This window comes from Larus michahellis, chromosome 9 (assembly GCF_964199755.1).
Source record: "Larus michahellis chromosome 9, bLarMic1.1, whole genome shotgun sequence".
In the NCBI taxonomy this organism is placed as follows: Eukaryota; Metazoa; Chordata; class Aves; order Charadriiformes; family Laridae; genus Larus; species Larus michahellis.
The window spans coordinates 15,900,892-15,919,287 of record NC_133904.1 but is presented as its reverse complement, the minus strand read 5'-3'; the positions used below and the strand labels follow the sequence as shown (position 1 = coordinate 15,919,287).

General features: G+C 40.4%; 1 protein-coding gene across 1 annotated transcript in view; it reads right to left on the bottom strand.

Moving 5' to 3' along the window:
- Positions 1 to 16,248, bottom strand: part of MYZAP (myocardial zonula adherens protein) — a 63,706-nt gene extending 47,458 nt beyond the window's left edge. The window contains exons 1-3 of the mRNA XM_074601594.1: positions 16,070 to 16,248; positions 9,822 to 9,911; positions 5,044 to 5,139 (exon numbers count right to left, since the gene is read on the bottom strand). Coding sequence (XP_074457695.1) covers positions 5,044 to 5,139; positions 9,822 to 9,911; positions 16,070 to 16,153 — 270 coding nt within the window. The 5' untranslated portion in view covers positions 16,154 to 16,248. The remainder of the gene's footprint in view (positions 1 to 5,043; positions 5,140 to 9,821; positions 9,912 to 16,069) is intronic.
- Between the last annotated feature and the right edge of the window lie 2,148 nt (positions 16,249 to 18,396).

The following is an 18,396-nucleotide window of genomic DNA, read 5'->3' as shown; positions in this document are numbered from 1 at the left end:
CTACTTTTCTGCAATCTTCCAGAGCACTGTCAGCTCCCACAGTTTCCTTTAAACCTCTTGCAACCACAGAATTGCCCCTCACTGTCCAAACTCCTTGCAGCAGGAAATATAAAAATTCACAAGTTCAATCAAAAATTTTAGAAAGTTCTCAGAAGAAACTGAAATTAAAACATTTTAGGCAAGGTTCCTTAAACTGAGCTCAGAAAATATCTGTTTATCTTGCAGATAAACAAAGTAGAATTTCAGATTGCATTTAAAGCCAACCAAGGACCTCCAAAACAATCAAACATCCATCTCAGGGCTGCATTTCTCTTACAGGAGTTGTAGAACTGACATTGTAAAAGCCAAAGCAAAGATATGAAACAGCACTCATGGGTGTTCCAGTGTTATTAACTATTGTAGGAGGATAAAATTTTGAAATCAGGTCTTGATAGGTAAAAACAGAAAGGCTTTTCTAAAGTGCCTATGTTTGTTATTTTAATGATCTGCAGAAACTCGTAAAACGTACTTGTAATAACTGTATGTCTTATTTTAAGGCACTCTTTGCAACAGGCTCCTCTTATTCATCTCATCAATACACTTAGTAAGAAAAATATTCATGCAAACAGTAGGAATCATTTCCCTCAGCATGTAAATAAATATCTGCAAGGTCAGATGTATCCACCTGACCTGACTGCTCACCTAGCCTCCCTTCTAACCCACCCAGAGAAACATCCTTCTGTAACAATCATCTGAGATGAGTCAGTCTCCAGAAGAACTAATTTCTCTTCTTGATTACAAAGAATTTAAACAACTAGCTTAGATGAATATATCCACATCATGACTTTTTAAAAAGAAGGGAAAAATATTCTTACCTAACTTTGAATATTTGCAAACTAGGAACATAAAATTAGTGATTATTTCGGAACAGAAAGTCAGAAAGACACAATCTTAGAAACATAGCTGTTACTGCTTAGCTTTGCACATTGTTTTTGAAAGGCCAGTGCTAGGGACAAATCAGTTATAGGCAATTTTACTGAACTTTCTTTCTCACACTAGATATACCAGAATACAGGTAAATTTGAGAATGTTTACTTACACTGACTTTAGAACATGTTTTGTCTTGTTGTTCAGTAATGACACTGTATGAAAACTGACAAACTTTGAGACTGTTTACTAAATTAAGAGCCTAAGCAGTGTCTGAAGACTCCCTTTGACACCAAACAGATGCTGGAAGAGATGATGCTCAGCGTCTTGTACCCATCTGCAGCTGCATCCTAGAGAGTCTCCAGTCCTCACCATGGCAGACTGCGATGATAGCATCAGCTGTCTAACGCAGCCAAACTAACACAACTATGCTGCAATAGTTGTTGTAAAATAAACACTTCTTTGGGTAAGGGAAAAATGAACAAGAAAATCTACTTGCATTAAGAAGAATGTGTAAAGACAGACATTTGTTTTATATGGTGTTCCTCCCACATGGTACGAACAGATTTTCTCAACATTTAAGTCCTACACATCTTCCTTTACCATATCATTAATAGCTTAACCATTCTGATGAAGCTTGGGGGGGGGGTGTGCAGGGCTGGGAGGCGACAATCACAGGTCAGACCCCTGGTAAAGAATGTTTTCGGCAAAGAACAACAAAGCTATAAGGCATCATTTAAAAAGAAAGCCTTAAAACCATTTAATGGAAAAACATTGGGCAACCAGCCCTACCTATACATGATATAATTTTGCACTTCGAAAACATTATATGCAAAGCTTCATATTCTGATAATCAGAACTTTCATAATTATGTATTGTCGGGGTTTGGATGCATACAAACAAAAACCCCACACCTGATTTTTTTGGGAGAAAATACAGAAACGAGGTGGTGACATGACTCAAAACTTTTTTGTGTTTGTTTGCTTCCGGGGTTGTACAGTTTCTTTGAGAGTTTCATCGCAGCTCCTCCCCTGTATCTGGATAAAGGGATTACATACAAGTTTCCATCTTCCTGATAACCAAATGAATAATCACTTTGTTTAGTGGTTACTAAGGCACCAGACACTGAATTCATAAATCCATGTCCTTTACCCATGACCATTCATTTTTTATGAGATGAACAGATGAATACCAGCAACTATCAAGATCCTTTGTGCCTCCAAAACATTAGCAGAATTGTTTGAAGTGCTCTTTGCAGAGTTCTGCATGAAAATTATGACCAAGATCCTCATTTTTAGAATATCATAAACACATTCCTAAGGCATGCTTTGAAGGAATTCCCCCCCCCCCCCTTAAGAAAGGCCTACAAATTCAGAGCAATGGGTTTGCAGCTGGAGAATCACCATGGCACTTACATATTTCACAGGCGAACAGACTTAAATTTACATCATAATAGGCAGTACATGCAGGATTAAGTACGCACAAAGCCAGACTGGTTACATGCCTCTTGCAATAATGCTAAACTTGCCTGTTGTCTATATTTGCACAAGCCTCCCAAGGTGCCTTTGTCACTTCTCTTTCAGATTAAAAGAATCTCCATCATCTGTTGAGTGTTCCAGTTCTACTATGTTCTACTTAAAATACAGCATATTGCTTTTAACTCCTCCTTATTCCTCCTTCGTATCACAATGCCCAGGCAAGCACCTGTTAAAATTTCAGTACAGTTCTTGCTTGATTTAAAGCCGTGTGAACCAACAGCTATACAAATAACTGCTCTCATATTTCTTTAGTCTTTTTCTTTGCTGTTCTATTCCGGCTATGCTTACCTTCTACTCCCCTTTTTGTCTACTTGGTAGCTGTTAATTTCCACTCAACAACCACTTGTTTCAGGGTTCAGCATATGCCCAGACACAAAAAAAAAAAAAAAAAAAAAAAAAAAAAGGCTAACTTGATACAGTCTCCTCTTAGAGGAAGAGTTATAATCAGAAAACTTTCCTCCATACAGGGTTGTTGAGGGGTGGATGGGTTGCTTTTCTTGGTGACTATTTTATTTAATACACCTTTGCCTCTAAAGGAGGTCTTGCTGAATGGCTGAGCTCTCAAACTGCTTCACAGAAATGCATCACCAAGTATGCATCGAGTATACTTTCTGCCACTTTTTCTCCTCCCTTAAGCTACTTCCATCCATCTTTGTTTATTTTTCCCCCTTCAGTGTTTTTTCCTTTTCTGCCTTGTCCTCTGTTCTTCCTCTATCACATCCCATCTCTCCCATGTTTCCTCTTCCACAGATCCTGGATTTTCCACATCCCCAAGGACTACAGAATGTTTTTTTAAGTCAAATACTTTTTGTTGTTTTGCTCTGTGTCCCATATGTAATGGCTCTCAGAACTCAGACATTTTTCTGAAACGGTCCTCGCCAGCCTCCACTCAGGTCTGCAGTGAGGCATCTCAGTGAGGATAACAGAGTAACTAAACGCATGCAAGTATTTAGGAGAAAGTAAATACTGTAAAGCTAACCAGAAAAGTGCTTGAAGCTGGAAGGCTCTGTTAGATTAGTTAACCATTGCTGTTTAAGTTCAAAGTATCAGCCAGCTCCAGAGTACAGGGAAGTTCTTGCTGCCGACCTGCCTATTCAGTTCCTGCACTGGAACAAGCCCCAAACTGTGCTCAAAATCCCTTCTCGTGTGAGCTACTGGACTGAAAAGGCAGGTGTATCTTAAGCAATTTGTGAGTATTTCTATGTACCTATAGTCAGTTATATGACAGTCCAAGGTAACAGCAAGAACACATCATGTTGGTGCACACAAATACTACAGCAGCTTCCAGGAACATGCTTTGTCTATGTTGCAGCAACAGTCATGTTGCACTTGGTGTGATCACACAGCGTATTCTCAAGAAACACAGACTGTGTTTACTTAGTTAATAAATATTTTAAACAGAAGCCTACACCCCAAGGTTGCAAAAGTCTTGATAATTGCCATGCATCCTGTTTGTGTCTCTGTCCAAGGAAGTAGCACAAGTAGCATGAAAGAGGTAAAGCAGAAGCACTATCAAAACAAACCCTAAATATGAGTTGTTAGCTGCTCTTTCTATCATCCATGGTTCTATTGGCATTATGTAAATAATACTGAGGGATGAGTTGCTTCCTAATCTATCTCTACCAGTTTTTGAAATGCCCCAAAGTTGGAAACAGAAGCACAGATGATGTATCTTGAGAAAAAAAGGACATCTAATGTAATGATTAGCTCAATTCTGGGTTTAGTACTCACATGGCCTTAAATTTGTGCTAAATCATGACCTGTTTACCTACACAATCTAAAAACTCATCTTCTAAACAGAACTATATCAGTTAAGTGAAGCTTTATCTCTTCCTCAACTGCCACATTTCAGAGGTTTCCAAAATATCCAGTTATCTTTTCCTTGTTCACTAGTTATAAAAGGAACAAGAACATTCACATTGTTACTTAGGTTACATATTTTCTGTTCAGTAAAATGACAACTTTATGATATTGAGCTCACCAAAGAAAGTTACTGTGCTCTGACAAAAGGTAGCTATGTTTTTGTTTTTTCATACTCCTCTACGGCTCATGAAACTTAGGTTACATTTAGGGATGTTTCACGTGTAAGTAGTATTCAAATAGGGAAAATATGCCAAGGCATAGACATGAGTATTCTTAAATTCATGAACCTAAATAATAAGCATCATTTAACACATTCCAACATTTAAGCTCCTCGAAATGTAGAATTTCTCAAAAACCAGAAGTAGCAGGCATTATCCAAAGTCCTATCTAATCAATGAAATCTGTACACAGAACACCAATGTTTATACACTAAGAACATAAGATACAACAAATACATCAGTAACCACAGAAGTCAGTGGAATTCTTCCCGTGGTTTTCATACAGTGCTGTTTTTAATGAAGGTGTCACTTTATTAGTATACATCAAAAATCAAGCACTCAGTGCTACAGAGGCTGAGAAACAGTGACATCAGCCACCTGTAGCAGCTGAACCACATTTGTTATGACACAACTTGTGCTATGCTGATGGGAGTGGGCTGGCAGCAGCAGATCAGCAGAGAAAACAGGCACTGTCCCAGATTCCACCTGCACAACAGCCCCACGTTCACTGCACTCACATTCTTTGATCCAGGCCTGACAAGTTTCTGCTTGATTCTCTCCATCACATACAGAAGCAAATTCCCTTTATGGCTTCTTGACAGCCCACTTTTTTGCTGGGGAAAAAAAAAAATGTTTGCTATGCTTCGGTATTCCTGCTTAGAAAGCAAAAAGTTTCACCTCTTGATTGCGTTGGCTTTAAAAACATAAAAAAATTAAAGAGTTTGAGGATATATACAGCCAAAGTACCAATTAGAGTTTAAGACTAAACACTGCTCAAACTCTGTTGAAAGCCACAAAGACAGGAAAGTGACACAAATTTCTAGAGTATTATCTCATTTTCATTCTCTTGTCCATGTGTGCAAATGAAGAAGAAAAATTGTCTATACATACCTCCATATTCTGCCCTCAAATGCCTAGCTGTAGCTTCCAAGGGCACTTCCAAATTTAGCCATGACAGTGAAGAAAGGGACTGATGGATAAAAATAAGCCCAATCCCAAAGAGGGACAATACAATTGTCTGGTAGCCCTTTATTATGCAAGACAAGGCAGGCTTCAGGACAGGCAGATTTTGCATACAATCTGATGAGCACACTATTCCTTTGTACTTCATGGTGAAGTAAACAGCCTCACACTACCGTTACCCACTGTCTCTCATTAACAGAGGTAATGGAACAAAATCAGGAAAGTTTCAGCTTCTCTCTACCTAAAGTGCTAACAATTCAGAGCTATTTAGCAGTAGGCTTTTAGCCTGTAAAAAGCAAACCAACCGGCCTCTACTTCTGACTTCAGTTTTCATACGCTTCTTTCAAGGTATTGCAGCCTAAATAAGAATATGAAAATCCATCCTGACACCCTGGAGTGCAAGCTCACTCCCCCTTCAGTTTTTGAGATGCGCTTCTGACTGTGTACTATCTGCCACCCCTTCACAAAAGCCGGGGAGAGGCCATCCTAGTACAGTAACGCCTACAGCAGTTTTCTTGGAACAAAACTGCCCCAGCTCCATCACTTTGTTTTAATCTCTTACACTGGTTCATTTTTATTTCATGGATGTATATCAATAAAAAAGCTAATCTAGAAATAATACACTGGTACGGATTTAATGAAATACAGCACACATTTTCTGCTAAACTCGGACCACAGTGAAAAAGGCTAAGCTAACAGCTACTAACATAACCAGTGAAGAATCAGTTCTGATCTGATACCAAGCTCCAAAACGAGTTATCGGGAGGATGAGCACTAGTAAGAGCTTCTGTGCAATTCACTAGCTGATTTTGCAACTGGAACATCTCTTTCCAGTAATGGGAACATCTCTTCCCATTACTTTACATTACAGAAAAGTAACAAATAGTCAGTAAGCCATGACTATGTCACATTAGGGCAGCTCAAAATCACCTCCTTCTAATGAAAGATTTGAAAGAGGAGATTACAACCTAATGTCACGCCACAGTGTATTTATAGTTTTCTGGCATCCCCTTTGACATAGCAAGGGCTCTGCTCTCCTCCCTCAGCAGCAGCAGGCAGAGGGAAGCGTCCACCTCTCTCCAGCACTTCTCAAACCCAAACAGGCGATTCGGTGCCTGATCTGCCTGAGCGCTCCAGCAAAAACTGTACAATCCCGCAGATTAACCCTGCGGTTCTTTTCTGTAAATCACTCTAATTTATTTTAAATACCAAAAACATTTTCCATGTTCCTATTTTCTTAATCCTCCGCATTTAAAGACAGCACAGAACTCTAGATTCCAACAAGAGATCTGCTGTTAAATTTGATTCTTGGTGGAGCTGTACTTTTTTACCTTAAATTGTAAAGTGCAAGGCAGAAAACTGAAAAGTTCCCCAATTTATCTTTATTATCCCTATTTCCAAGAAGGGGGCACAGTTCTCAGAGGACTGCCTGAGGATTATTTAACATTTGTAAAGCCTGTTATTCTCAAAGTGCTTTAAGCAATTTCATTAACATAGAGTCAGTTGAACACCGGTGGATCAGCAGAGATACCCCATCACTGCTTTTTTTTTTTTTTTAATTAAATTTTTCAGTAAGAGAAAAGTATCACAGCGTGGCTAGTCAAGAGTCCTGCGCGCACTGTAAGTTACTGTGTAACTAAGTCAAATACATAAGGCAATGCATTACATAGACAATAAAAATCTACAGGTAATACATTACTGTCTTGTTTTAGAGACAGCAGGAAAAAACAGTTCATGATCAGTGATTTTTTGTAGCTGCTTCTATACATTATGACGATACAATCTGTAGGGCTATAGCACAATTATTCTTAATTGTTATGAAATTGACTAATTAGATCCCACCTAGCTCTGAACGCTGTATTATGCATTCTAAAAGGACTTTAAATTGTGCAAAAGTAATCAACTTTAGAAAACTACTCAGAACATACAAAAATTAAATTACATACCATCTAAAAAGGACCCATATCTTAAAAATCACTGTGCAATATACTGGAATGTAAAATGAGGCCAACAATGTATTTATTACCTTTCATATCCTCTCCTTAACATTCTCTGTCATAAAGCCCACTTGCATTTACTTGTACTATGGGGCAACTGCAGCGCTCATTAAATACACAGTCCCAAAGAGGGAAAAAATTGGTCTTTTAAGAAAGTCACTACAGATTGTCCAAGCCTTAACCATTCATACTTCTTTCTTATTATTACACTACTCAGCACAGTCAAGTGCATAAGCCATGAGTCAATACCTATCCTCCTCAAAAACAAACTGACATTACTCTTAGGCCAGTCCGAGGGTTTCTGCAATCACATACCAACTGACAAGAGACTGACAGAGTAAGTGGTGGCAGAAGCTACTCTTAAGTGCTACAACTAGTGTTTAATCAATTATGTACAAATTTAATGAAATATGTACAAAATGAATTATTACTATTCAATGGTGGCCCAAATTTAGTTTGCATTAAGGCCCCTTTAATCCATTCTGTAAGTAACATTTATAGATCTTCAAGGACCTATTACTCTGCCAAGGCAGCGTATGAAAAGCTGAGTGTATACAAAATTCCAGCATAAGAAATAATCTGATAAGGAACTTTTATCTTGACCATTTTACTTTGCATTTATTTTTATTGCTTTAAAATGTTTGTCTTCCTGAGTCATTTTACAGTAACTTTTGCTTCTGATTACCACTGAGAAATGATTTCAAATAAATCCTACTGTTGTTTTGCTTACCACTGTCATAGTGCTATTCAGACATTGGGTCTGGTAAACTTATCCAACTTCTTGTTTGATTTTGGTTTATCAAAGTGTAAATGTGCCGGGGCATTTTTAAGGTTGTCTCTGCTGCTTGGGGCTCTCCCTGCCTGTTCCCTTCCGGCTGTTCCCCGTGCTCTCCTCCACCATTGGTCTTCTGATCCCAACGCTGCTGCTGTCCACCCCACAAACGTTGAGTGTTTCTGTTCTCCCCTTACTGTTTTGTAGGGTTGGGTTTAATTTTGGCTGCCAAAGGAGCAAAAAGGGTGAGAAAGCCAGGAGCAGGGAAGTGATGGTGCCTCTGTACTTGGCACTGGTGAGGCCTCACCTCGAGTACTGTGTTCAGTTCTGGGCCCCTCTGTACAAGAGGGACATTGAGGTGCTGGAGCATGTCCAGAGGAGAGCTACCAGGCTGGTGAGGGGTCTGGAGACCAAGTCTTATGAGGAGAGGCTGAGGGAGCTGGGCATGTTTAGCTTGGAGAAGAGCAGACTGAGGGGAGACCTCATTGCCCTCTACAACTACCTGAAAGGAGACTGGAGAGAGGTGGGTGTTGGCCTCTTCTCGCAAGTAAATAATGACAGGACCAGAGGAAATGGTCTGAAGTTGTGGCAGGGGAGGTTTAGGTTAGATATTAGGAGGGATTACTTTACTGCAAGAGTGGTCAGGCACTGGAACAGCCTGCCCAGGGAGGTGGTTGAGTCACCATCCCTAGAGGTATTTAAGAAACGTGTAGATGTGGCACTTCAGGGCATGCTCCAGTGGCAGAGATTGTAGGGGTCTGGGGTTTTTTTGTGTGTGTATGGTTGGCCTCGATGATCTCAATGGTCCTTTCCAACCATGAAGATTCTATGATTCTATGTGGTGAAGTTGTGGAGCCTGTCCAGCTTCCCTTTTTAGTCTCCGTCTTTAAGACAAATTAAACATCATCTGTTGCTCTGAAACAGCTCTTAAAGAACACGTTCTGCACCAAAGCTGCTGCAAGATATTTTTTTGGGTGCACGCCACTTACTTCTACAAACTGCCATTCTGAGCCCTTTTACACACATGACCTTCAAATCACTTTCACTTCACAACAATACTGAATTATTTTTTTATTTCTTATTAGTACATCAGTCATTACCAAAATCAGCCAACACAGCAAAACATCTACGTCCCAGGCAAGCCAGCTCCCATACGCATTAAGGCTCAAATCTAGCCCACTGTTAAGCCTACGTGAAACGTAAAATCCCCTTCAAGTGAGGATCAAGGTCCTGTGTAATGCAAGATCCTGCTCTTGATAGCAGTTTCCTACTCTTTAATATATAAATATTAAATAATCAAGACTTAAAGGTACCTCGGTCAAAAACCACCTACAATCTCTGTTGCTGTTCCTCTGCTCCCATCCCATTTTACATGCAGTTTTGCTATCACCAACTCCCAGGCTCAGGCTCAAAGCTCACAGCTGACCTGCTCATCTTCCACATGTTCTTCAGTCTTCCAAGATGACTGGGCTTTGGGCTCCCAAAAGAACTAGTATCAGCTTCTGTGGATAGCAATATTTACTCCTTGTTTACACAGAATTTAACTTTGATTCTTAAAACTTACATTTTTCTTTCTTTCCGGTTCCTTCATGCCCTGTTCAGGCTGTGAGCTTTCATCAGGTGGTACCGTTAAGCGTAACCTACAGACATTCATCTGAAAGAAAAACAAAGGCTTGTTTTTAGCTTTAAGCATTACAAAAAACTACTTTAATAATTTGCTTTACAGAATGAACTGTACTAACATTCAAGTTTTAATTTACTATTTTATACCTTCTACCTTTTGTCATAGCTGACAAAAGATTATTTTTTAAAGGTTGGAGGGGTTTTTAGCTGGCAAGAAATAATTCAAGGGCATCCCCATAATTACATACTTGAAATAGCAGAAATCCATTTCAATCAACAATATGCTTTTATGTACTCATAAATGACATTGAGAGCTGAGGTAACAGAACAATGAACATCATCTTCTAGCTTCTCAGTTTCGTTTGCAGATTTGGCATACTTTTAATCTTCAAAAGGGCTTATTTAAAAACACAAAGTGTATTCTGGAGTAAATGCCTCTTTTCCGTTCAGTATATATCCAAGTATTTGATCCAAGGATACCTCGGTACTGCAGTTCCACCGAATGCGAACAGGAGTATTATTGAAATCTGATACATACAAGTCATTTGTAAAAAATAAGCTTCAAAATGCTTCAGAGAAAGTTTAAGAGGTATTGGTTCCTATCTGATTTCAGAAAAGCTATTCTCTTGCTGAGGAAACAGGCAAAGGCGGCTGATACCTTCCTATGCCCAGTTGCCGTTCACCTTGCTTTTGGCTGAGAGATCTTTGGTGCAATATTTTTAACGCAACACATTTCGTACAAGGAACTTGGTTAAAACTTTCAGTCTTAGTCCTATTCATGAGACATTTTTGTGGAAAACAACTACAAGTCCTAAACAGCGCATAGTAAATGATGAAATGAGAAATATTTCTGTCCAAATTGGAAGCTGCAGAATACCTTCCTGTGAAATCCCAGCTGCCTGTTGACAACAAACAGGCTCTTAAAGCTCTTTCTCAAAATGTTTAAAATATGTCTTTCATGATTACTGTGGGCCATCACTACTGTTCTTCGATAGCCCAGCATGTCATCTGATCTAGATCTCTCGAGTTTTTCCTAACTACTTACCTCCAGTCATGCTGAATGTGTACCTTCTCTCTGAAATAAACCTCTCCATCGCACTTGCCCAAGCTCACAGCTCATATCTTGGCCATTACAGCACTTCCTTTTGCCTTGAAAATGGCAATCGTGTTCTGCCCACAGACATTCAGAGAACAGCAACAAAGTCCTTTTCATAGACTCCAAATTTTACCATTTTATAGTTCATTTCTTCCAACTGTCTCATATCAGTTAAGGTAACTTGACTTTGCTTTCAGGGCTCTTTACGACACAACCTCCTCAGAGCACAACTGTTCAGCATCATCACACGGATTCCCCTTTTTCCCTGTTTCCAAACAACGGACCTTTTTCAACTTTTCAAACAAGCATTAACTTTTTCCTCTTGCCACGCAAAAGCAATTGGAAGAACTATCTGCAAATATCTGCAGCAACTTCACTATTTTTCTTCCAGTCATTCTTTAAATATGTTGAGATGAGAAATGAACAGTGTTCAGACCACTGATATGCTGTCAACTCTGTTAAAAAAATGCTACTTTGTACTGCTTTGCATCTTCTTCTCTCAGTTTGGTCTTTTAGGTCTGCAAGGCCTACCAATAAGGAAGAGTGTCCTGAGATACAGATAACGTTCCTATAAAAAATGTGAGCTGTGTCTATATTATAAAGAAGAAGAAAAAAGAAAATGTCATCTATAGTAAGATCAAGGTGAAATATAACCTACTCTTTAGGCACAACTGTGGAGGCTACTTTTTATGCAGTGAGCTCCCCACCATTAATTCATCATTCAGCGGTACGCTAGCAAATCTAGACCAAGAAGCCACAGAGGAAGTGACATAAAACCCCCAAAACTTATAATAAAAGCAGGTTATGCTTTCATACTTGCTAAAGAATTCTGAAACAATGAAATGCATTTAAAAATTATGAATCCTTGCACATTGGCTTTCGACACTGATTGACTGCTGTGTTTGTTCTTCTGAGAACACCAGAGTTTCCCCGTATACTGCAGAAGCTGGAGGTGCTTCCTGCTTACAAGTTAGTTATAGAGATATATTAATAATAAACTCCTCAACTTTGGAGCTCATTGCTTCATAGAGTAATTAATACCACCTTTTCTCACCTATTTCATTTCCATCTTCCCCTGCTCTTTTTCCCCCATTAACTTAGCAAGGCTCTTTCCTCTTAAAACATGCCTGTTTACAAGAAGGGAAACAGAGTCTGGCATTCCTCCATGTAGGCAAACAAAGAAAGCCCAGACCCATAAATAGGAAATAGAACTGAATTTGTGCTGTGCAGGAAGTGATAGACGAGGCCAACTTTTTCTTACGGTGACTTCAAATGAAGGAAAACTGGACTAGAAGGAATGAAAGGATTATTAGGAGGAAACATGAAAAAAATACCTCAGATAAAAAGAAACATAATGACTGGCAACTCAAAGCTAGGAGAAATGGAGTTGTGTGTGATTCTCTGAAGATGGCAAATGCCTTGCCTGTTAGTCAGTATGGAACTAATTATAGCCAGCATACTTGGAGAGTCACAGTGCAGTGATTGTAAATAAGTAATTATCCCTGTACCTGTATACCAGTTAGTGAATCACAACTGCCTGTCACATTACAGCAATTGATGTGTTACAGGGTCACTATGAAGGAAATAACAGAAGCCCAGTACAGATGGCAGTCAAATAACAACAACTAGGTTGGAAATGTAAATTATACAATAAATATATAATTAATATAACAGTAGTTTGTTGAGACTAAAACCACTGTGCAACCAAAGGGTTGTACATTTCACATTTCCTTCTCTATTACTCCTCTGAATCACTTTTCTTTCCCCCCTCACTTCCTCATTTCCACACTAGTTCCTTACTTTTATAACACCTCAAATCAGTATTGTATTTTTGGCAGTATTTCTGACAGAAAACAAAGTTTTAATGCTTTACTGTTGCATGCAAATGCCAAACAGAGGGTGGCATTGGCAATCATCTAAGGATTCCAGCCTTGAAGTCATGCCCACTGAGGCCTGTACAGAAGTGACAAAGTACCACCCAATTCCTCACTGGGACAAACTTATACAGGCTGTACTCTTGCTATTGTTTATACAATAGGACTTCCTCAGCATCCCTGGGGAAACAGCAGCAAACATATAGCCATTCACTGCTGCTCCTCCTGGGCCACAAATGACGCACTCTACCTTAGGACAAAACTACAGGCCAATCTGTTAAAACTCAAGAACGCTATAGAGATTGGAAGGGAAAAACAACAGGCGCCGCTTTTTCCCTCTAACCTCCAGAAGCAATTATGAATACTGTACCTATACTGGTCTTGCTATGCAGTGCTTCCTGAATGAACACACTACCATTTGTCAGCAAGTTTACTTGACCAAACGAAAGAGCAAGGCTGACATGGAAATCGCAGGAGCCCTCCTCCAACAGCGAAACACTGCTGCAGTGATGCCTTAAAATGGAAATGAGATCGCAACAGGAAGAGCGTCAACTCAGTGCTAAACAGTGGCAGAATAATGTACAACTGAGGATGAAGGAGTAATTTCCAGAAACAAACAGGGTTATGCAAAGAGAAAGTGGGGAGGAGAATGGAAGAGAACTCCCCTAGCAGGGAAAAGGCTGTGATTCAATTTCCTTCAACTGCTGCCTGACAGTAAGAACAAGTGAAGAAAAACAGGGACAGACACAGCCACCCTACTGTTATGTCATTGACATTGTAACTTTGTCACCGTAACTTTTAAAAAGAAATACTGGGTAGAAGAAGAACCAGGTGTCAGGCTTTCTAGACTACCAGATTTTAGTTTGATTTGCAGCATCTGTAGCTTTGGCAAGCCAACAATATAAGTAATTATGCCAATATTTTATGTTCACTCCTGGCTTTTTGACACCAACAACCCAGGAACAGTATTTCCAAAGTCCAACTGACATCATTTGTGAAACAAATACACAGACAGGAAACCAAAGACTGACAGGTTCAGCCCAGCACAATACCAGACAGCAAAAGTTTGCTGAGTGCAATGGAAATTAACAGGTGAAGACATGCTCTTTGCCAAATTTCTAAAAGGCTAGTAGGACAGCGTAGATGACAGCTACTGCAATATGGCACTTAAGAAAAAAGCCAATCTAGGTTAGCTAAAAATGTTAAGAATTCATGGCCCAGATCCACAATCCACATTCATGTTCACCATCCTACTCAAATCACCAGGGTGCAACTTAAAACAAATTCAGTTTGAGTACTGCTCCTCAGCCTCCTCTTCCCCCCTTCTAAAAAACAAAGCCCCCAGAAAGGCATTGATCATAATTAAGTATGTACTGAAATAATTACAGAGCTAGCATTAAGATAACAAGCACTATTTTTGTAGAATAACCGAAGTTACTAGTAGAGCAATAGAAAAATACAAGCTGTTCTACTAACAACCAGTCCCGATCTAAGATTTTTACAGTACCCCCCCAGGGAACATGTGGTTCAATATTGATGTAGCTTCAAATCAACTTAGAGTCAACATCACCAGAATTTAATATTGTTGATCTTTCTAATGTTTGATAATAAAATGGTTTGGGGATAACACGTCTATTGAGTAACTATCTGCTAACCTACCAGCTCAATGGCCAAAAATCACTCCCTTTGCCTGAGACCCAGTGTTAGTTTTAGACTTTTGAAGGTGAAAGCAGAAAAGCGAGTGTTTAATTTCAGTCAGTCCTAAAAAGCAAAGAAGAAAATACTTTCTTTAGTCGTTTATCTGTTGATTAGCTTGCTCCATTTATGAAATCTCTGCTATGAGATTCCCCACACAATTAAAGGGCACTTTTCCTGTGACCACAGGCACACAGGAATGTGACACACATCTTTCATTTATTCAGCAGTTACTCTGTCTTACTCTCCTCTTTTGACAATTCATGGTAAGGGATTCATATTTCACTAAAAAAAAAGGAACAGCAGCTTCCCAGTGGGTTTTATTTGTAAATCAGGATTTTACCAGTTTCCTTAAGGGAATGCACCAAGTCAAGTTAATTTTCCGTCATCCCTGAGAAATACATCGTGGCAATGAAAATAAGAAAAATATCACTTAAACACAAATTCTCTTAGCTTTAACTTCTTTAAGAAATACTGAAACAGGAAAACTCAGTGAGAACACGGAAGACATATAGTGAACATAACTATGATTTCAAAATAGTCTTAATTTTTCCACATACACGATCAATTTCATTTTTATGAAGGCCAGAGTTTTTCTGGGCAAGAGCCTGACCTTCCTGTTATCACGTAAAATATAGCAACATGATATTCTTTGTTGTTTCAATTATGAACTCATATTTTCGGAGTATCAAAATAATCACTAAGTAATTCAAGCAGCAGCAAGATCACACGATTGTATTTTGTTGTAAGGACAAGCTTATCAATTATTTCAACTTATTTCTTCACACATGGAATGTGCACTCAGAACGATAGCAATGGGGTTACAGCAGCAAAAAAGGGCTATTTAAAGCAGGGCGGCTGTAGAGACATTCCTGTCATACCTGCCAGAGTTTTAACAACTTTTTAGAAGTCTTTTCCAACAGATTAGTATGGCATTATTATTTAGCATCACTGTTTAGATTTATTTATGAGAATTAAAAAAAAAAAAAAATCAGTCAATTGTATTTCTGTATTTGAGGATCTGATTATAAAAATAAGCTACTATTGCCATCTAAATCGTTACAGTGAGCTTCCTCCTGAGAGAGAGTCCGGAGAGGCAAGTTCTCATTTGTAAATATCAAGGCAGATTTGAAGAGGCGGGGGGGAGAGAATCTCCAACACAAGCACACCTTCCTCGCAGGTTTCCAGAAGAGCAGCCAGGCACTAGCACTAACAAAAGCCTCGCAGGACACCCCAAAAGCTCTTTAATTTCCCAGCTCCTACTACGAACGCGCAAAAAAGATGTCCTCACGCACCGCAAACTTCACCTGAAAACACCGAAAATAAGCAAAAAAGCAAAAAAAAAAAAAAAAATGGAAAGAAAAAAGGCTCTGCAGGTAAACTATACGGGGGGAGGGGTGCTGTCAAACCGCCCCTTCACCCCACTCCACAGCCCGCGGGACCGACCTCCCTCCCGGCTGTCGTGTCCGTCCCGTCCCGTCCCGTCCCCCCCTCCTCCCCGCCGCTCCGCACTACCCCGCGAACCTTCCGCCGGGCGCGGCCGTCGCTGCCGGCCGACCTCCGGGGGGTGGTGGCGGTGAGGGTGAGCCCCGAGCTGTAGCGCAGCATCCCCGCCCGGGCGACCAGCGCTGACTGCGGTTGCCTTTGGCCGGCGGAACCGCTCCGCCCCCGCGCACATGGCCGCGGAGCTGCCCCGGCGGGGGGCGGGCCGGGGAGGGGGAAGCGGAGCCTCCGCAGGAGGCTCCGCTTCCCCCTCCCCGGCCCGTCCCCCGCGGAATTTGCGTTCCCGGAGCCAGCTTGCAGGCGTGGATTTCAGCATTCCCGATGTTTTAGGGAGCACAACCTTCATCCGCAGCCTTGCGCCTCTGTCACCAAGCGGCGCGTTCCTCGGGCATCAAAGGATATGCTTTTGTTTGAAAGAAAGCGCAGAACAAACATCTGTAATAGCGTTTTTGAAGTAGATTCTCCTCTGTCTCTGTGTAATTAACTTGAACAAGGCCAGACTGGACGGGGCTTGGAGCAACCTGGTTTACCCTGAGGTGTCGCTACACAGGGCAGGGGGGTTAGAACTTAGATGATTTTTAAGGTCCCTTCCAACTCTAACCATTCTATGAAAACACAGTTATGGCTATGTAATGTCTTTGCCCGTTACGATGGTAATGATCATGCTGGTTCCCGATTTGGAGAATGCTGAAAAGAGGGAAGTAATTTGCATTGGAAAGAATGGAACTGCACCGAACTACCAGTGTCTCACCCTCTGTATACAATGCGTCCATTCTCTTCTGTCTGTCGGTTCTCTGTTCCCAGGGCAAGATACCGAGCTATCAACATGACAAGGATCTGAGGAAGAGAGGACGACAGCATTGCCCAGGCCAAAAGGAATGAATGAAGGGTCTGCATTTAGCATTCAGCATATTTTTCTGTTGTTTTCCCAGCTACTATTCTCTTTTCCACATGAGGAGGTAATATAGCCCACGGCAAATGAGCTAGAACAACCACTTGTATTTGTGTTTCTCTAAACTGAAGATCGGCTGCAAGTTACATGATTATTTTTTTGTGTGTGATGGTGTCTTGTGCCTGCAAACAATTGCATCTCCATATGAATTATCCACTGTCTTAACTCATGGTTGTAATGTTGCTTTCAGAGTGGGTTTGCAGGTGGAGAATAGGTTTATCTTCAACAACATGAACATATTTCTTCTCAAGTATGTCGCCTACCCACTGGGCTCCCTTAGCAGTGGTCATTAGTTGTTCCTCGTGAGCAGAAATGTCTCAATTTAAATTCTGGTATGCAGCCAGCTGGTGGCCTTTGTGGTTTCAGCTGGGAAGGAGTTCATATACCGGTGAGATTCTCCTGGTTAGTAAGAAGTTGTGCCTTCTGGACTTCATTCCCCTCTGGGAAAAGGTGCATATACAAGGCTGTCTAGTCAGTGCAAGACACAAGCAGATCTGCTTTTCTAAGAACAGAGACAGAGATTAAACTTGTGCCACACTATGGGAAAGGACCTCCCTTCCCATACACTACAGCATGAGAGAGTAAGGCACCATAATCTGATTTCTGGGAGAATTTGCATGGTCTGAATCAACTTTGAGAATTTTGATAATTCCCCCTGTCAGCAAGCTGCACAAGTGTAGTAAGAAGTCCAGTTTGTTTTCAGCCTTGCTAGTTGGCTGTGCACCCACCTGCAGTCTCTTCAGCCCTTGGGCAGGCTGTGTGGTCCTATGTGCATAGTAAGCATTTGAAAATACTGTATAATCTCTAAGCTCTGCCAAAGCTGAGATAAACATGTAGAAATGAGACTCAAAAAGAAAAAAAGAGGGGAAAAAAAAAATCAACAAATACCTGTCTGCATGAAAGCAACATTTGGAATGACTTTTTCTCCATCCCCAAAGCTCTGATACGCTACAGGGATTATGGAGCCAGCTGCTAGTATTGAGTGAACACCTGGTACCTCCAGGTAGGAGAAAGGAAGCTCAAGAGAAGACATTGCAGCAATAAAAGACATACACAGAAGGGCTGCAAAAAAGCTCAAAGTTATAGAATTATTTTTGTATGCAGACAGGATGAACAGATTTGAGGTTTTCAGCTTGCACAAAAGGAAATGTTGGGGAACGGACAACAAAGGCATAGAAGATCATGACTGGTATGTAGGAGTGAATGGGGAATGGCTATTCATTATTTCCTACCCTTGGGAACAATGGATTTGAAGTAAACCAGGCACCCCATCTACATGCAAAAAAAAAATTATGGCAGAGGATACTCTGATTATGAAAAGTACAAGTTCTCTAAAAAGGAGATGGATAAATTCATGGAAGACAAGCTAGGAGGGCTATAAAACTACTGATTCAGG